Source organism: Poecilia reticulata, linkage group LG13 (assembly GCF_000633615.1).
Source record: "Poecilia reticulata strain Guanapo linkage group LG13, Guppy_female_1.0+MT, whole genome shotgun sequence".
Lineage (NCBI taxonomy): Eukaryota > Metazoa > Chordata > Actinopteri > Cyprinodontiformes > Poeciliidae > Poecilia > Poecilia reticulata.
The window spans coordinates 2,894,906-2,912,438 of record NC_024343.1 but is presented as its reverse complement, the minus strand read 5'-3'; the positions used below and the strand labels follow the sequence as shown (position 1 = coordinate 2,912,438).

At 38.9% G+C, this 17,533-nt stretch overlaps 1 protein-coding gene across 2 annotated transcripts in view; it reads right to left on the bottom strand.

Annotated features, from left to right (window-relative positions):
• The window catches only part of dph1 (diphthamide biosynthesis 1), an 84,922-nt gene that overhangs the window by 35,637 nt on the left and 31,752 nt on the right, over positions 1-17,533 (bottom strand). For both annotated transcript variants that reach the window (XR_535121.2, XM_008424945.2), the window contains exon 4: positions 2,436-2,557. Coding sequence is in view for 1 of the 2 variants with exons in the window: in XM_008424945.2 (XP_008423167.1) it covers positions 2,436-2,557 (122 nt within the window). In the remaining variant the exon portion in view is untranslated. The remainder of the gene's footprint in view (positions 1-2,435; positions 2,558-17,533) is intronic.

Here is a 17,533-nt window from a genome sequence, read left to right as displayed (position 1 = left end):
CTGAGTGGCTGTTTCTGACTGAGCGGAGTAATTATGCAGAACAGGGAGGAGATCGATAATTATTTTAGAGATTATCAGTCTCATGTTAGGACAGCGAAAGTTTTAATATGTATGTAAAAAATTTTTTTTTTAAGTTAGATGCTTAAACAGAGGTTTGGTGTGAGACTCACTACCAGGTGGAGCAGAAGCGGCGCTCCGTCTGTCAAATATTACTATGTGTAGCGCGGAGCAGCCGTTCAACAGCGAGAGCAGAACCACATCGCAGCACGAAGACTTAAATAATTTTCCGGGTTATTTGTTTAGCTTTCTGACCGTCATGCTAATCCAGGTGAGTGTTTGTAGCTGTGCGCTGCTTTACCTGCTATTTGATCCTCCATATGTCTTTTTTACTGCAGTGAGCCTCAATCTAGCCAAACTCCGTCAAGTATGGCATTGTTTTTATGTCATATTAGTTTCGTTGTGTTGATGCATTTTGACGTTCTTCAATTTTCCGCCGCAACACGCAAACTTCCACAGTCACTCAGTGCGTTATAGTTCCACATCGTTTAGGATTTGTTGCTGCGCGTTTACGCAGTGTGAAGGAAAGAGGAGACCAGCTACACAGGCAGGCTGCAAAATGAGAAGCAGGTGATGGGTTTGTGTGATCGGCAACAAGAGACAATGATCGGCGATCACCAATCATACACTTTTTCACGGAAATCGGCCGATTATGATCGGTGGCCGATCGATCGGCACACCTCTACTTACAAGTAACTTTCCGGCAAGAGAAATCAGTAACACCTTAATATTGATTAAAAAAAAGTACTAGTTCTACAGGCAGATTATTTCACTCATAACATGAGAAGAAATGCTTTGTTTGAAGTGAAATAATCTGCCAACAGAACAAGTACTTTTTAATCTATTACTGATTTAAAACAAGCTCTTATACCTTGCTGAAATGATAGTTGAAAGTTAGTTTTGTCTTATTTCAAGTGCACTGAGTTATTTGCACTAGAAACTAGACATCCATATTTGGTAACATTTTGTCTTATTGATGGTGATACTTTTTTTCCAATGTCTTTTTTTTGGTTGTTGTGCAAGACCGTACAAACTTTAATCTCAACAAAAATAAATAGATAACTGCACTATCACAGTGAGTCTGCATCATGTCTGTCAGTGAAAGAGATAACCAAGAGTTAAACCTGAGCAGATCTGATTTAACTGCAAGTGAACGCTGAGGGGAGAGGTGTGGAGCAATCTGCATATTTATAGATCCATCCCTACTCTAATGGAGGTTAAGGTGTACAGTTACATCTGAGCTGTTTTAACATATGGACACATTTGTTTTAAACCGATGGGGAAAAGTATCTAAATATATTGCTCAGATGAACTGTAGAATGTCTGATTTGTTTTAATCATGTCACATTGATTTTGGATGCCTAGTTCTAAGGTACTCTTTAAAAATGGTACTTAAGAGGATAGGATAAATATATATATATATTTAAAAGGAAAAAAAAACACTGCAGAGAAAATGAAAGGAACACGGAGGAGACAGTAGCTCTGAGTCACTCTGAGGCCCGAGTCTTTCATCTTTCACAGGTGGTTGAAATCTTAGGAAACAGTGCAAATGATGTCTCATGGCTGAGAGATGAAGGCTAAGATCACAGACAGAAAGACGGCCATAAACAAAAATGTTCTGGCAATTTCTTCTCGTTTAACTTAACCCTGAAACTGATTTTAAAAACTTCAACTTTGGTGCTTTTAAGCATAGACGCTGATGTGCGACTGTCCCCCACTCCCTAGAAATAAAAATATCAGCACTAACCATAATTTCGCTACAATTGATAAATAACAGCCAAACTAACAAAACGGAGGAAAAAACATTTCTTTTTTTTCAGTCACATTAAGATTCTGTTGGTCATTTCTGGTATTTTGCCGAGGTGAGCTTGTTCTGGCAGATATGTATCAAAGTTATTGATTTAACATTTCTTCCCATGTGCAAAAGACAGACAGACAGTGAGATGAGACGCGTGAAGGTCCTGCAGAAATGCTTGAGGTTTCCAAAGGACAGCGCTGATGTGTTTTCAACTGATGTGAATGTGATGCTGCAAAGACCTGCTGGTTCTTCAGTTGTGCACTACAAGTTGTTGGTCTTCAAAGTAAAATCCTGATAAAATGCATTGAAATTAGTTGTTGCAACTCAACAAATTGCCGAAAATTCTAAGCGTTGTAATTACATTTGCAAAGTTTGCATGATTCTAATTACCTACATTTTGCTTTCATCAATAACACCTGTCAATCTCTGTCTTTTTTTATGTTCATGTGGGCTACATGGTTTTTTCTAGGTAGTTCACTGTCTGTAGGTGGGTAACCTTGGTGTTTTTTTCTTTTTTCTTTAGGCATTCAGAGCAATAAAGAACCAGACAAACATGTACGAGGGAGATAAAGAAACGTACTCAGACAGCTGTGGCCATAGTGAACCATGAAATCTGCTCCCAGGGCACGGGCAGTGAAGTCGTCCACGCAGCAGGCGCCATACGTCACGTCCCCCATTATGATGGTGTCCGCCTCCGTGAATCTGTGAAACACAGAAGCAATAATCAGCAGAGTCACAGACCATGTGTGCCTCGCCTTGATTCTTGCTATGGGGATCGATGCGCATGCCATGCGAGGCGCTGTGTGATTATGAGAAAGCTGAGGTACATCAATTCCTTTGTTGGAGCAGCAGGCCAAACCACAACTCATCGAGTCTAATGATTTTGCTGATCAATGGCTGACTCCAAACGACAGGTTTACATACAGAGCTGCTTTGTGGCTTTATGACCAGCCAATAACGGCCAAAACGTAGCATAACAGCACTGATATATGAAAGTTACTCGTCAGTCGAGGTTACTAAATTAGGTAAGTGAAAAAGAAACAAAGGTAGAGTTGGGATTTTTTACGTTTTTTGAATTTATTAAGTGGAACTATATGAGGGTATTTTCAGTGTTAGACTCCAGACACGAAGGATTTACTACAGGAGGATAGTATAAGGACTATTTATCCCAAAATCCACTTCAGCGGGAAGAGGAGGAGTTTCAGGAAAGAAACTTTGTGATGTCATGGAAGCTTAAAACAAAGGACTTAGACAACACCTGTCCACTTTATGTAGCACTGCTACATTGGAAAGGACAAAAAGAGCGCTACCTGAAAGCGACTGTGTTGTATTGTATAAACAGGCCAGAGGAATTAACCTTAATCCTGGTTTTACTCAGAAATCTGCAGAAGGTACCTTATAATTACAGGTTCTCCAAAATTTGCTGTTGATGACCCGACACTGGGTGGCGCAAATTGATGAGATGCAGCTTCACTGAGTCTGCCAGCCAAATGCAGCTAATGCAGGGCTGAGAACAGCAGGCCTGCCACACAACACACTACAAGCAGTTATCTGTAATTTGGAAAAATGCTATTTAGTAGTGTAGCACAGTAGTAGCTGCTAAAATAAGATTTAATATTTTCAGCTATTTTAAGTTGCCAAAATCAGGTCAAATAGGAGTTGTGTCTGGCAAGCCGCTAGCTTTCCATTGATCTAGAGATTTCTTCACTTTTCTGTAAACTGACTGAAATGCGACGTCACATGACTACAGGCAACAGTGGAATCAGTGATAGCCATTGTTTTTAGCCCTACCTTGTTGAACACTTGTCAATAAAAACATGCTATTGTGAGTAAAAAAACTCACTTCGTTTCACCATCAATGGGGCAAAGTAAGAGACATGTACATGGTATATTTAGGCTGCTAGAGAGTACAAGACTTAAAGCAATGCAAGGTATTTGTCATGGTAGCTGTGCTAACCATGATAATAGCTAAATTACAATGATATGGTTAGTTTTAAAGCCAACGTACTTTTAAGTATGCAAAGTGTTGTAGCCTCTGCAACCAGTTAAAGAAAAAACAATGACCTAGATTGACTTTTATTATTGATTCATGAATCTAAATCATGAATGATGATTATGAGCACACATAAATATTGCAAAAAACCAGGTTTTGGATATCAGCCTAATCAGTTGATCTATAATAACAAATTACTTTATAGAACCTCACTTAAATCTGAACTATCCCTTTAAAGTTATTCAAGTTTATATACTTTTTAATCCCATCTGTGGCCTGGATTCTTTGCTAATCTGCCTGGAAACAAGAAAAAAACTGCTTCGACTACAGTTTGCTTGAAGAAAATAAGCCATTCAGGGTAAATGCTACCAAGCACAAGTAGGTTGTGAAAGTGTAACACAAACCATGTGGACCTAATGTTCCAGTTTACAGTAATAGAGGAGAGAAAAAATCAAGCTTCTTGTGAGGATAACTAACAAATTAAACATGCATCTATGGGCCCAAAATTCTTTGAAAGAACAACAGGATGCATTACTGAGAAAACAAGCATTTACTTTTATAGCCCTTTATGGGCAAATTAATGTTAAGTAAAGTCATTAAGGCTAAGTAAAACAAATAAAATTTGAGTGGAACACAGAACAAGTAAATGAACCATTGAAAGAGAGGACAGAGCTGCAGGAGAGGGAGTAGTTGCAAAAAAAGGTGGTTCACGCCAGGTATTTGTGGTTTAAGTCTGACAGATTCAGGCTAGACAGAAAGCGGGGAGAACAGAGAAGAGACAGAAGGCTTAGGAAGTGATAAACAGACACGGCTGCATACAGAACAGCATCTGTTCCAGCCAACAGAATCTTCGTAATGCGTCTCCTGCTGCACAAGCTTTCAACCTCCATCCACTCAGTTTATTCCCCGGTTCTGGCCTCTGTAAAGGACCTCAGACAGAGTTTCTATTAAGCCTTTCCACCTTCGTTTTCTGTGATAAAAACTCCAGGTGGGGCTCTCTCTCTCTGGGTTCCTCCTACCCACCCCCAGCGACTGGCCCCCTTCCTATACAAGTTGTTTGTTTTTCTCCCTCTTCTCCCATTTCCCAGTCCAGTCTACTCTAATGGTCGATCTCAAGTGAAGAGTGGCGCAGGCCAGCTGAGCCCAGCAAAAATCAGAACCAGCAATTTGTCTGGCAAATAAATATTTGCCTTTGATGGTTTGAATCAATTACCCTCTCTGATGTTAAGATTCAGACTTTGTTTGCGTCTGCGTGATTGTACTGTGAGCCAACAGCTGGTACATGTTGATTGTTTTTATGCTATTGTGCACATCTAGAAATTTCGCTAATTTTGGAGATGTCGGTATTATTGATTTAGTGCCGCGCTCCAAAGCAAAGAGATAACGCAGAAAAAGAAGACGTTTTAGGTCAACTCAAAACCACTTGTATTCTTTTTTTTTTATTATTATCGCTCTCTGTGTCGGCCTTATGCTACAAACAGACCTATTGCCATAGCAACTAGCAAACAGCAGCTCCAACAGTGTATATCAGGATTCAACACCAGAAAACACACAAACATTTTCCACACAAAGAACAGAAAATTCAGTCCATTACATTGTTATGTTTTCAGGCTTGATATTTATTTTGCGATTATTAATAAGCAATAGTCTGAAGACAGCAGTGATTGATTAGTTAATTTAGACACCTGCTCTACTGATGATCTTTCAGAGTTGGTGTGCGCGTCCCCGTTTTTTTTTTTTTTAACTGAAACACACCAAATTCCACAGCACAACTACATGTTAAGATTGTCAAAGTCAAGCTAGCATAACTGACCTACTTCCCTTCCTCTTGCTATTTTTCTTTTTAATTAAAATTTGGCACTGAAACTCTTGGACCTTCTTATTTAGTTGTCAGTCTGACAATTAGTAGCAAAACATTGTGTCCTTTTTTCTTTTATATATCGTGTGTACATTTAAGAATTAGCACAATATGATAACAACTTGACAGCTAACCATTACTAGTCATAGTTGGTGAGCAGTTTATTGCCCTCCAGCAGGAAGTTGGAGGGAGGGATTTTGCGAGGAACATCTCATTGTAGTAACATAGGTTCAGAGGTCTGCGGACACTCGCAGAAGTTTTTCAATTCATTGTGGTTGTTGTTTTTCGTCCAACAGACTCTGCTGACTTTGTGTAGAAATGAATAAATGGGCATCCACCCTACAGCTAAAAATACACCGCATGCCCATCGGGGGGTGTGGTGGGGGGGAATGCAATAAACTGCAGACCATGAAAAGCCATCTACAATGCAAAACACAGCACTACAGAAGATCATTGTATCTAATCAGCCATCTATCTGCCAAAAACATCATTATCACACTACGTCCACTGGCACTGCAAAGCATATCTAGTTATTTCCAGGGTGACATTTTATGGTAATAAATGCTAAGGATCTGAGTAAGAGGCCGATATGAGAGGTGCGATTCTACTGGGACGTAGGCACAGTAATTACTGGGCGATGCATACTCCCATATCTCACTGGGAGAAAGGAAAAGCGGCAAAATGGCTGATAGGGTAAAGGAGGCTGTTAATAAAATCCAGATTTCCATAGCTCCATTTTAAAATAGAACATACAATGGAACAGGTTGGCACATATAAAGAATGCTGTCCTATATCACTACTAATCTGCATATATTTCAACTCCTAAAGAGCCCAATGTCGACATTTTAGTTTGCACTTATCTGTTGTGCCGGTTGCTTTCTTGTACCACGTCATATATTTGCACAGTTGTACTCTGCTCAGCCTTTCGAGCGGAAATGTCATTAAGATCTAATTAAGATGTCAGAGGAGCTTGTGAACTCCGAAACAGCCCTTGTTAATTAGCTCTTTAGCATACAATTTGAAACGTGTGAGAAATTATCCTCTGATTAAAATCTTTTCAATAATAATAATAATAATAATAAAACAAAACTGTACTGGTATCTGGCTGATACAAACACAACTACATGTCAACAACTGGGCTGTAAAATATGTTTACACGTGCCCACACAAACACAGGCTGTGTATTCACTGAAAGCTGATCGCATCGCTTTTGTATCAACAGGTTAAGCTGCTATATTTTTTCATAAATAGCATTTCATTTAACTGCATTCCAGTTCTAGAGAAAACATCAAAGCGAGCTAATGTTTCCGCTCTGTCCTCCAGAGATGATATTCTTTTTTTCTGATTTTGACAGGAATTCCTTCAGATGCCACCATAAAAGAGAAAGTTGTTTGGTAATAATATCTTACAGCTCAGAGATACTGCAGCAGACAAAGAAAATAAAAGAAGAAGAAGAAAAAAAAAAACATACCTGCCTCTGAAGCATCCCATTAGCACGCACAAAGACGTTCTGTCACTAAAGGCACTTTTCTTTTGATGGAAATACCTGGACTGAATTAAGAAAACAGGCTTCCACCATCTGCCTGAATAGTTTGTTTATTTAAGGTTGGAGTAATTTGTGATATGAGATGTTGCAAGTCTTTTTTTTTTTTTTTTTTTTGCCTCTGATGAGGCCTGTTTACGTAAGACATGAAACTTTCAAATGGCTTGCGATAGAAACAGGAAGATAAAGACAGATGGTAATTCCTTTTATGAAATTTGTTTCTGGCAGTGCTGGAAAATATTGCAGATGCAATGATTTATCTGGTGAAGATAAACTGATGGCACATACTTCAGTTAATCGCAGCAGGAATGCGACAAATTCAAAGTGGAAAAGATTCAAACTGTTTTAGAAACACCACAAACCTCAGAGTATGAACTATAACTTGACTGCAAGACAACAAAAAAACAATAACTGGGGACTGATTCATTGACCCATTCAATAAGGGTTTTTTTTTTTGGTTTTTTGGGGAGCGGGGTTAGCAAATGTTCCCCAGAGGTGCCAGTTCTTCTCTCTTGCCGGCTGATCTCCACTTCCTCTGGGGTTTCCTTGGTGCATTATAAGCCTGGCGGGCCACCAAGCTTTATTTGTGCCCCCCCAGTGTTTGTTTATAATAGTTTTTTTTAAACACCAGTAACAGTGATGGCAGAGACAGATTAAAGAGTTTATTTGGTGAGAAGCACAATGGCAACATAGTGTTGGAAAAATGTATTGCATTTATTGGTCACATTAATTTATCATTTACTCAGACCTTTTATTTGTAGACATAGTCTCATTTCAGAATGACATAGTGACGGCTGAAGTGAGATTTCCACATTGCAGAGTTTATAGTTTGTAGAAAGACTAACCACTGCTCATCTTTACCTGTCTACATGGTGTTGGGGAGTTGAAGAGAAAGAGGCAAGAGGACTAAAGTATCTAAGGACAGGTGCAAAGATCCAGTAAAATCAGGAGATGAATGCATAAACAAGACAACGATTTGCTGTCCAGCCTAGAGATCTTGCCTTTAATAAAGTTATTACGTTTATACGAAGACACTGGAAGAAGTTGGAATGTCCTATCATCGTCAAAACCAAAACTAAGTTACTGCTGGGTAAATTGGTTTCTGCCCTGGCACCCTCTTTCAGATCTTGTTTTTTATTATTATTATTTCTTTCACACCTGTTCTCTGCCTATTTTTTTATCCTGCTGTTGAGTTTGACATTAGGAGTTATAGCCATGGTGTTACTCTAACACCATGCATAAGTGTGATGCTGCATGGACGTCTGCTCTCGCTGTATTCATGCAGAGAATAAAAAGCAGAGGTGATTGATCCCACCCCTGGTGAACACCAACAGAGATGGAAAATGGAAGAAAGATTTTGGGTTTCAACTGTGGGACGCTTATGGAATCAAGAAAGAAGATCAATGTCCAACAAACAAACCCTTTCAACACACGGTGTGAGCTGGGTGCATGTCAGATTAGTTTGTTGGAAAATCCAGTCAAATACCTCTTCAAGGGCCATAATGACTGCACTACGCGATGCTCACTAAGAACAGATCAAATGGAAGAGACAGAATAACACAAAGGACCCTCTTAAAGAAAAAAATGTAATGTTTGTAGCAGAAATGCTAATTTACCACGCTTTCTTTAAAATCCTCCAAAGGGGACTTAAAAAATACTCAAAATGCTTTCCGTGACAAACTATAATCAACTGCCTCATGAACATAGGAAATATTTGGTAGGGACAATGACCAATAATTAATATTTCTGTAGATGAGCCAGAATTTGCCATTTTTCATCTGTTATCCCTGGACGATGCACAACCTGTCTTGATAATAAAAATAAAAGTAAAAATAAAAGACTATACAAACAAAGTTAAAATGACTTTGCCGGTTGATCTCCACTTCCTTAGAAAAGTCTGTGTCTATTAGTACAAAAGAAAATTAAATACTACAAATACAAAACAAGGAAACTACAACACAATTATGATAAAAAGTATAAGTAGTAACTAAGTGATACTAAAATAGCTTAGCGAACTGAACTGATAAAAAAAAAAATCTAGTTCAAGTCCTGCCATATTCTGTCAAGTCCTTTGCATTAATTATTGCTCAAAAAGAAGAAGATTCCTTCGTATTTAGTTTCTGTTTGCATTTTGTTTTTTGTGTACTTCTAAGTTAGCTTAGCCTTTGTTGGCTTATTGTTATGTCCCCTTTAGTTTCTCTTATGTTAGTAGTCTCACTCCTGCTTTTGTTGTATTCGTTCTCATTGGTAATCTTCACTCATGCCATTCACCTTCGCTGCTCATCATCCTCACGAGTTTCACCAAATGAGCTGATGATTATTTACTGTTCAGAGTAAACATGGCAACTGAGGAGCAAACGCACACCGGTCGATGTCGTGACAACATTGACATAGCTCAAAACCTACTCCAACATAAAATTAGTTGAGTCGTTGCTAAAAAAAATTCATCCCTCATCAGGTGGTGTTTATTACCTTTTAATGACCTTAATTTTGGATAATTTCATTTACTACCTTTTAATAACTATTACAACCCTGCGGACGCCCTGCTTAATGCTCCCTCATTGCCCTAGCCAAGTGTGAAGACTGTCTCTGAATGCAGAGGATCTGACAAACCAAATACATGACAGTCTATCTAATTTGTCTCTGTTTTTGGCTCCTGCACTGATACAAGTTGTGTTGCAAGTTTCTGTAAGATCAACCATTCTCTTCTTCAAAGAGGTTTTTCTCTTTACTAAGAGAAATCTCATCGAGTTTTCTTTTAAGTTTCTGTTAGTAAACACAGCACAAAAAAATTTTTTTCATGAGGCTTCTCCAAAGTTATGATAGTTGGAGTATAGCAGAGAGAGAGCTTAAAAACAGTTTGATTGTCAGTGGTGAGATGTTTAGTCAAAACTCGCTGGTATTTGCGGTTTCTTCAAAATTTCCTCAAACATCGGGATCATAGACTCTCTTTTCATCATCATAGTTCACAGAGTTAAGCATGTGAAAAGCTGCCAGGCGGTAAATTCAGGAAGAAAAAAAGGCAAGGGGAAGGGTTTTATAGGATTTATAACACAAGACTTGAGGAAAGCGACAAAATAAAACCAATAATAATGATTTTTATCTCAGAGAGGTAGTGTGTTCATTTAAACCATAAAACTAAAAACCAGGATTGAAAATACAATTTTATTTAAGTCAAAGGTGTTGGTGGAATAGGGAAGAATAAGGTTGGTTGTCTCTCACTTTTGACTTCATTTCTCAAATTCCTTAGTTGATTCCATTTTAATGTGAAATGGACGTCTACGGTGTCAGCTTGTCATAAAGTGAATTTATACTTCTCAGGATCCAAGAATAACAAAAAATAGAATTTCATCTTCATCTGAAGATGGCTATTTCTGTATGCAAGGTTGCAAACTTCATCAGTAGAGAGACCAACATAAATATGAAGCATTGAGGATGTATTTTTCTTTTAATTAAAAGCTCATTTTAATTAAAGCTGCAAGCAGCCTTGAGCTGCCCTCGCAACCAAGCGCCGCTCCGGCCTACTGGCGCAGTCCCCCCCCCCGTCCGCCAGGCTGTACTCATCGATGAGATATAGCTGATGCAATGACCTAGGGGTCGCAGTGGAGTGAAATTACAATTCAATGCTGTTGGGCTCTTTAGCGGTGAACAAAGGTCATACGTATCCACTTTGGTGCCAATCGGATGTTCAACGTGTTATTCAGAGACAATCGTATGCATATGGTGAGGGACTGCCATTTGGCCACGCCCCCACGGGTCAGTAGGCATTGACAGAGTTCATCATCAGGTCATTTTATGTCAGTTGGCAGATGATTAATTCCATATGAATAATACAGTAAAAGTAAGACACACAGCAGAAAAAACAGGTGACTTCCTGCCATAAGTGGGTGGGGCTAAGGTGATGTCATCAACTGACCATGACAATGTGATGAGGGTTGGTCAGTAGAAAGACATAGGAAGTCTGATGCAGCTGTGACCTTCTATGAGGAAGTTATCTCACTTTGATGTTTTATGGCGAATAGTCAAAGTTTGCCATTTAGCCACGCCCACATGCTTTGATGTACAAAAATTCCTGTGATAACTTTTGACCTTCAATGTCTCAACACTCTACTGACTGAGTTTAAAGTCTGTATCTCAAAAGCTGTAGGAGGAGTTCGATCAGATACGACGTCTATGAAAAACAGGAAATGGCGGATTTGATCCAAAATGGCCGACTTCCTGTTGGGTTTGCACCATGGGTCCAAGAGACTTTTTTGGAGGACCTGACAAGATTCACATGTGTACCAAGTTTCATATTTCTAGGTTAAAGCATGGCTTGGGGCTGATCATTTAAAATATTCTAGGGGGTGCTGTAGAGAAATTAGGCCACGCCCACCAAATATTTTTATGGATTCCTGTCGAGGGGCCCACAAGGATCCATCCTAGAGAGTTTGGTGCAGCTCGGCTTGAAACTGTGGAATTCACAGCCAAACATATGGCGACGGTGTTACAGGTCACTTCGCCACACCGTCCTACTCCATCAAAAACAAACGAGGTTGGAATCCACAACACAACAACCTGTTTTCTGTCTCTGGACACAGTTTGATGTTGATTAGGTCAAAGAGGTCAGAAAAGGACCTTTCATAGTAAAATATTACACTTCCTGTTCTCAGGGGGCATGGCCTAAGTGATGTCATCATTTGACCATTGGGTATTATAGGGGACCCGATGCTGATCAATCACTGAACGTTTGGTGCCTCTGTGAGTTTTTGTGTAAGAGTTATAACAGTTTCGTGTTTCATGGCGAATAGGTGAACTTTGACCCTAGAAAACCCCCCTTTAGCAGGCACAAAAACGTAAACCTTTGATAACTTTTAATTGGCCATGCCTTATGAACGATCTGACCGAGTTTGAAGCYGATTGATCGAAATCCCTTAGAGGAGTTCGATCAAATGTGAAGGCTGTAAACGGCCAAAATGGGGTCAAAATCGGAACTTCAATCCAAAATGGCCGACTTCCTGTCATACTTGGACTATGACATTAATTGTAAATTCTGAATGTCTTGGGGAGCTCTACAAGTGTACTGAATTTCAACAGACCCTTTCCTAAGTAAGATAATAGGAAAGGGTCTGTTGAAAGTTGCTAGGTGGCGCCGTTGAGCCGTTCCTAATGTGATTTTTACAAAGACCTTAAAATATAAAATTTTCACACAGACTTGACGCGTCCGCCAAGTTTGGTGAGTTTTTGAATATGATAAAGCCCACAAAAAGCCAATTTATTTGGCGGAAGCATAATAATAAACAGTATGAAAACAATAGGCCCAAGCAGATAATAATGATTAGAATTCTGATATATTCTATGAGTACCAAGTGGGTGAAATTCCTCTACAACAACCACTGGTGGACAAATTTTACAGCAGTGTTCAGTATTTTACACAAAGTTCTTTGCCTACAATCATTCTGACAGAAATATTCAGCAGGGTCACAAGTGAAAAGCAGTGGCAATTCTAGACCAAGTTTACTAGGAGGTTCTGTGTCTTTTATTGGGCACAGAACAAAAAGGAAATAAAAACACAAACGGGGGGAAAAAAAGACAATATTTTATTGCTCAATATATTAAGTCCACAACAATAAGGCTGCACAATATGGCTGAAAAATATATCCAGATCAGTCGATATCAATAATTATTCATAAGGTCTTTTATTTTATATTTTAAATATCTACCCAACTTGTCACATTACCTTTCCTATTTTATTCACAGCTTTTGCTTCACACAGCAGCTATGAGGCACGGTGGCGAAACCTGAAGCTGCTTCTACGCACGTTATACAACTGGTTGTTGCTAGGTAACCAAAGAGGAAGCTAGCTTAGCTGGCCGTGACAGGTTGGGCAGCTAAGCCTTTCCATATTCTATCAGACGTATTATCTACTGGCAATGACCACCCAATGGTAATTTTACTAGCTCACAATTAAGTTGTGTTAAGCTACCTATAGCTCTCCCTTTACACTTAAATGGTAAGTGTTTTTTCTTTATCATTATTAAATCAATGTAAAAGAGAAAGAGAAAAGTAGGAAAATATAAGCTAGTTTTGTGTGAAATAAAGGAAAAAAATCCTAACAGTCCTCTTACCTCAATTTCTTGTATCAAATGATTGATATTGTGTCATAAATCTCTAACCATTTTTGGAAATTTCCACCCCGACATTCTTTAACAGTTCCCTTCAGGTTTGATTTAACAAATCAAACGTGAAAAACAACCAACTCTGATCGCAAACTCAAAAATATAAATATAAATATCAGAGTAAACAGTTGCAACAAGAGCCAACGAAAATAAGCAAGACGGCCCTATAGAACCGGGCACTGTGGGACATGGAGTGGAGATTAGTCTATTTAACGTTTCCTTCAAGTTACCAAATTGCAGGAGATGCTCAATATGTATTATGCGGCCCAACTAATTGGAGTTTATGAAGATAAATATGAAGACATTAAGGTGAGAGGGTGCAACCATTGAAAACAATCCATCCATATACATCACTTCTGTAGCTTTCCCCGTATCATTCTTGAATTATGATTGCATTCCCACATCACATCACCCTTATTAATGAAGTAATATTTCATCCTATATAAAGTAATGTAATATACATATGACATGCATAATATGCCCTGGACTCTGAAACACCATCAAGCTGAGTTACGAATTTTAAATGGATTTTAGAAGTTTTTTTTTATAGCTTTGCAAAAGAATCTGTTCATATCGCATCACATTTTCTTCAAATAGGGGGTTAAGGAGTAAAAGACATAAGTCATTATTTTTGATTGCTTGGTCATGACCGTAGCTGAAGGTTTAATTACTGAGCTAACTGTGGAAAAAAATATATATATATTGTTCAAGAATTTAACACAGAGCACCCCTCCCCTGCTCCTCCTTCAGACTAGTGGCAGCAGCAATTAAACACCTGTCACTTAAAAACTTATCATAAAACTAATTAAAAACCAGTGGTGGGAAGTAACGAAGTACATGTACTTCGCTACTGTACTTAAGTACAATTTTCATGTATCTGTACTTTACTTAAGTAGATTTAATAATGGRTACTTTCTACTTTTACTCCACTACATTTTACAGTAAGTATCTGTACTTTCTACTTCACTACATTTCTACAAAACTGTCGCGTTACTCGTTACATCCAATTCGCATTGCTCTTTTTTTTCACTAAAATGTGAAGTTCAGGGACTTAAGGTGGCGCCGTAAAATCCGAGCATTAACGTGACTTAGTGTCTGTTGTCACCCCTTTACTCGCACACAGACCTCCAGACATGCGCAGTGGTTTCCTCTGAGCGGGAGAAGATGTCTAACTAATCGTCAGTAACATAATAGCGCTGCATAAATCATAGATATGGAGACATGTAAAATCAGCAGCGCATTGCATTCAGAGACGGTGGGAACTTCGTCCAACTTTTAGCGTCACTTGGAAGGAAAGCTTAAAGAAAGGTAAGCTCCGTGGACGTGATGCTAGCTAAGCTAGCTGTACAGAGACACATGTTGCATCTGCGATGAAAAAAAGTTGTCACTAATGTGCTGAATTATTGTGTGGAGGTGTTGACTGAGGTGTCGCAAATATGGGACAACGCTGTGACCAAAGTGCAATATAGTAGTAATATGTCTTTCAGGAACGATCCGATTCTTCTGGACGGATCTTTACTAAGGTTGATAGGACTGAAGCCTCACTGAGAGCCGTTCTGTGTCCTTGTAATGCTCTGCGTACACTGCAGTAGCTATTTTATTTCATAAAAAATATATATACATAATTGGCAAATAAATAAATCATGAACATAAGAACACAGAGCATGCTCATTGCTCTTTGTTTTCGTCACCTGTCATGGTGGCAGACGTTGCAGCGGGAGGATGAGAACAGTCACGGTGCTCCTTATGCTTGGTTACTTCCTGCTTATTGCACCTTGGACAGTGTTCATAGTTGAGTGTTGTTTACCATAAATTGCTATGTTTAATGGTGCAGGCAGTTGTAGTTTCTGACATTGGCAGTATGGGCAACCACCCAGGGTGTTATTTTTTTAGGGACGGCAGGAGACCTCTGCGGATTGTGGCACAGAGATGAAAGCAAAACAGAATGAAGAAGAGTTTGAATTGATACCAGTTAAATTTATTTCAGCTCTAAGTATTTAATATCTGCTTATTTTTATGGGAATGTGGATCCATCTATCAGATCAATTTGAGAAGCAATTTTGATAGGTGCACTTAATTTTATTGTATCATGTAGAGTGAGGTGCTGGTCTTGGTCTCGGGTTCAGTGGTCTAGACTACAACTCTGCTACGTGGCTGCTTGGTTCCATGTCCTCCCCTTCCGACCCTTTCAGTTGGATTTCTTTAAAAATAAATGCCACCAGTGGCAAAAAAAGTGAAGTTCATGCTATGCTCCTTAGGACAGGAGAGGAGATGTTTCCATCCCTGAAATTATGATGCATAGAATTACATATCTAAGTCTAAACTGTTACAGAGTAAACACAATAAAAACATGCTTTATCTGTGGCATTGTTCATTAAAATGGCACATTTCTGATGTATTAAAATTAAATGGGATGGTTCACTTAATGATATTAGCGATTAAGTATTATTCAGCAAGTACTTTTAATACTCAAGTATTTTTGAAAGCCAGTACTTTTTTACTTTTACTTAAGTAAAATGTTAATGTGGTAGTTTTACTTTTACTTGAGTACATTTTTGTCTGTGTATTTGTACTTTTACTTAAGTACATGTTTTGAGTACTTTCTCCACCACTGTTAAAAACTCATCATAAAATCTACCCCTCAACAATGTTTCATGGAGAAACACTGTTGTGATGACGATCTGAATAGGGAATGTCAGAAACAGTAGGGGCTTCTTAAAGGGGCAGTATTATGTGTTCCAGACATATAGTCAAATGACATATGTCTGATGGCTCACACAATCAAGTAACTGTTATTGTCAGTAACTGTAAAAATGCTGCACATATCAAACATTAGTTTAAAAATGTTTGAAATTGGGTTTGAATTGTTTGAATGTTCCCAAGATGTGTTGCTACTTAAATAAAAGATAAATTAAAGGATTTTTAAATATCTTTACCAGGTGTGTCGATAAATGTGAGTGGTGTCATTTTATCATTAAAGCTGTGTATGTAACTTTTATTAAAGAATATTTGTTGAAACGGTCACCATGTTGTGACAAAATGGTATAAGAAAAATAATCTGTGAAATAAATTGAGCTCTTCTGCCTTCTCACAGTGCTAACTAGAATCAAACAGAGCTAACCTTAGCGCTGTCAATCATTCCTGTGTGTGGCGCTACTCACCCCACCCTTAAAGCTGTCTGGTATGCTGCAGCTAGCGCAGCCTGTCATGAACGCAAAAGCTAGCTAGCATGGCCACTGATGACTGTGGATAAACGGCTTTCCTGGAACAGTGAGTTGTGTCTCCGCTACTAGAACATTTAGCTGCACGTACATAAGTGTGACTGACAGCGCTAAGGCCTGCCTTCTGGCTCCGATTGGTTGTTTCTCCATCGGGAGCGGTGCATTTCCTCAGACGCCAATAGTGGCTCAGGGAGGAGATTGATATTTTCACAGATCATCTCTCTCATACTGTTATGACAGTTCTAACAATTATGTAAAAAAAAATATATATATATATATATTTTTTTTTTTTTCATAAAAGTAACATACTAAACACAGCTAAATATATCAACAGAGGCAATGGAATTACTTATTTTCATTAAATGCATTGGTCAAAGGAAGGTTGCACTAAATAGAACATTTCTGACTGTGTTGTCAGGAACACTTCTGCATAAAATCCAATAACAGAAGTGGCAGACTGGCTTCACAGGCAACAAACAGACAAGCAGGTCAGCAGGAGGGGGTTGGGGGGGTACAGGTGCTTCATTGCTGCTCTTGTTCAGCCACAAAGAGCAAACTGCACAAATGAGCACATACAATTTCCATCCCATCAAGCCATGTGTCCACCAACACTCAGCAGTGCATGAGGATGCAGCCCCCCCCCACTATCTCCACAAAACGTGTGTGATTTTTTCCCCTTCACATCTGGCAAAAGCTCATCTTTTATTCCATTACATTTCAGATATCAGCGACCCCCACCCCTCCCACCTCCACTTCCCCAATACACCCACCAACAGCCCTATTGTATGGTTCTGAGTGGGCTTTGGATGGAGGGGAAAGCAGATTGGTAGAGAGAGAAGGCCTTTCCCAAAGGTAGCATCTCTCCACACAGATGAACCGTCATTATTTCTCCAAATGAATTCAGT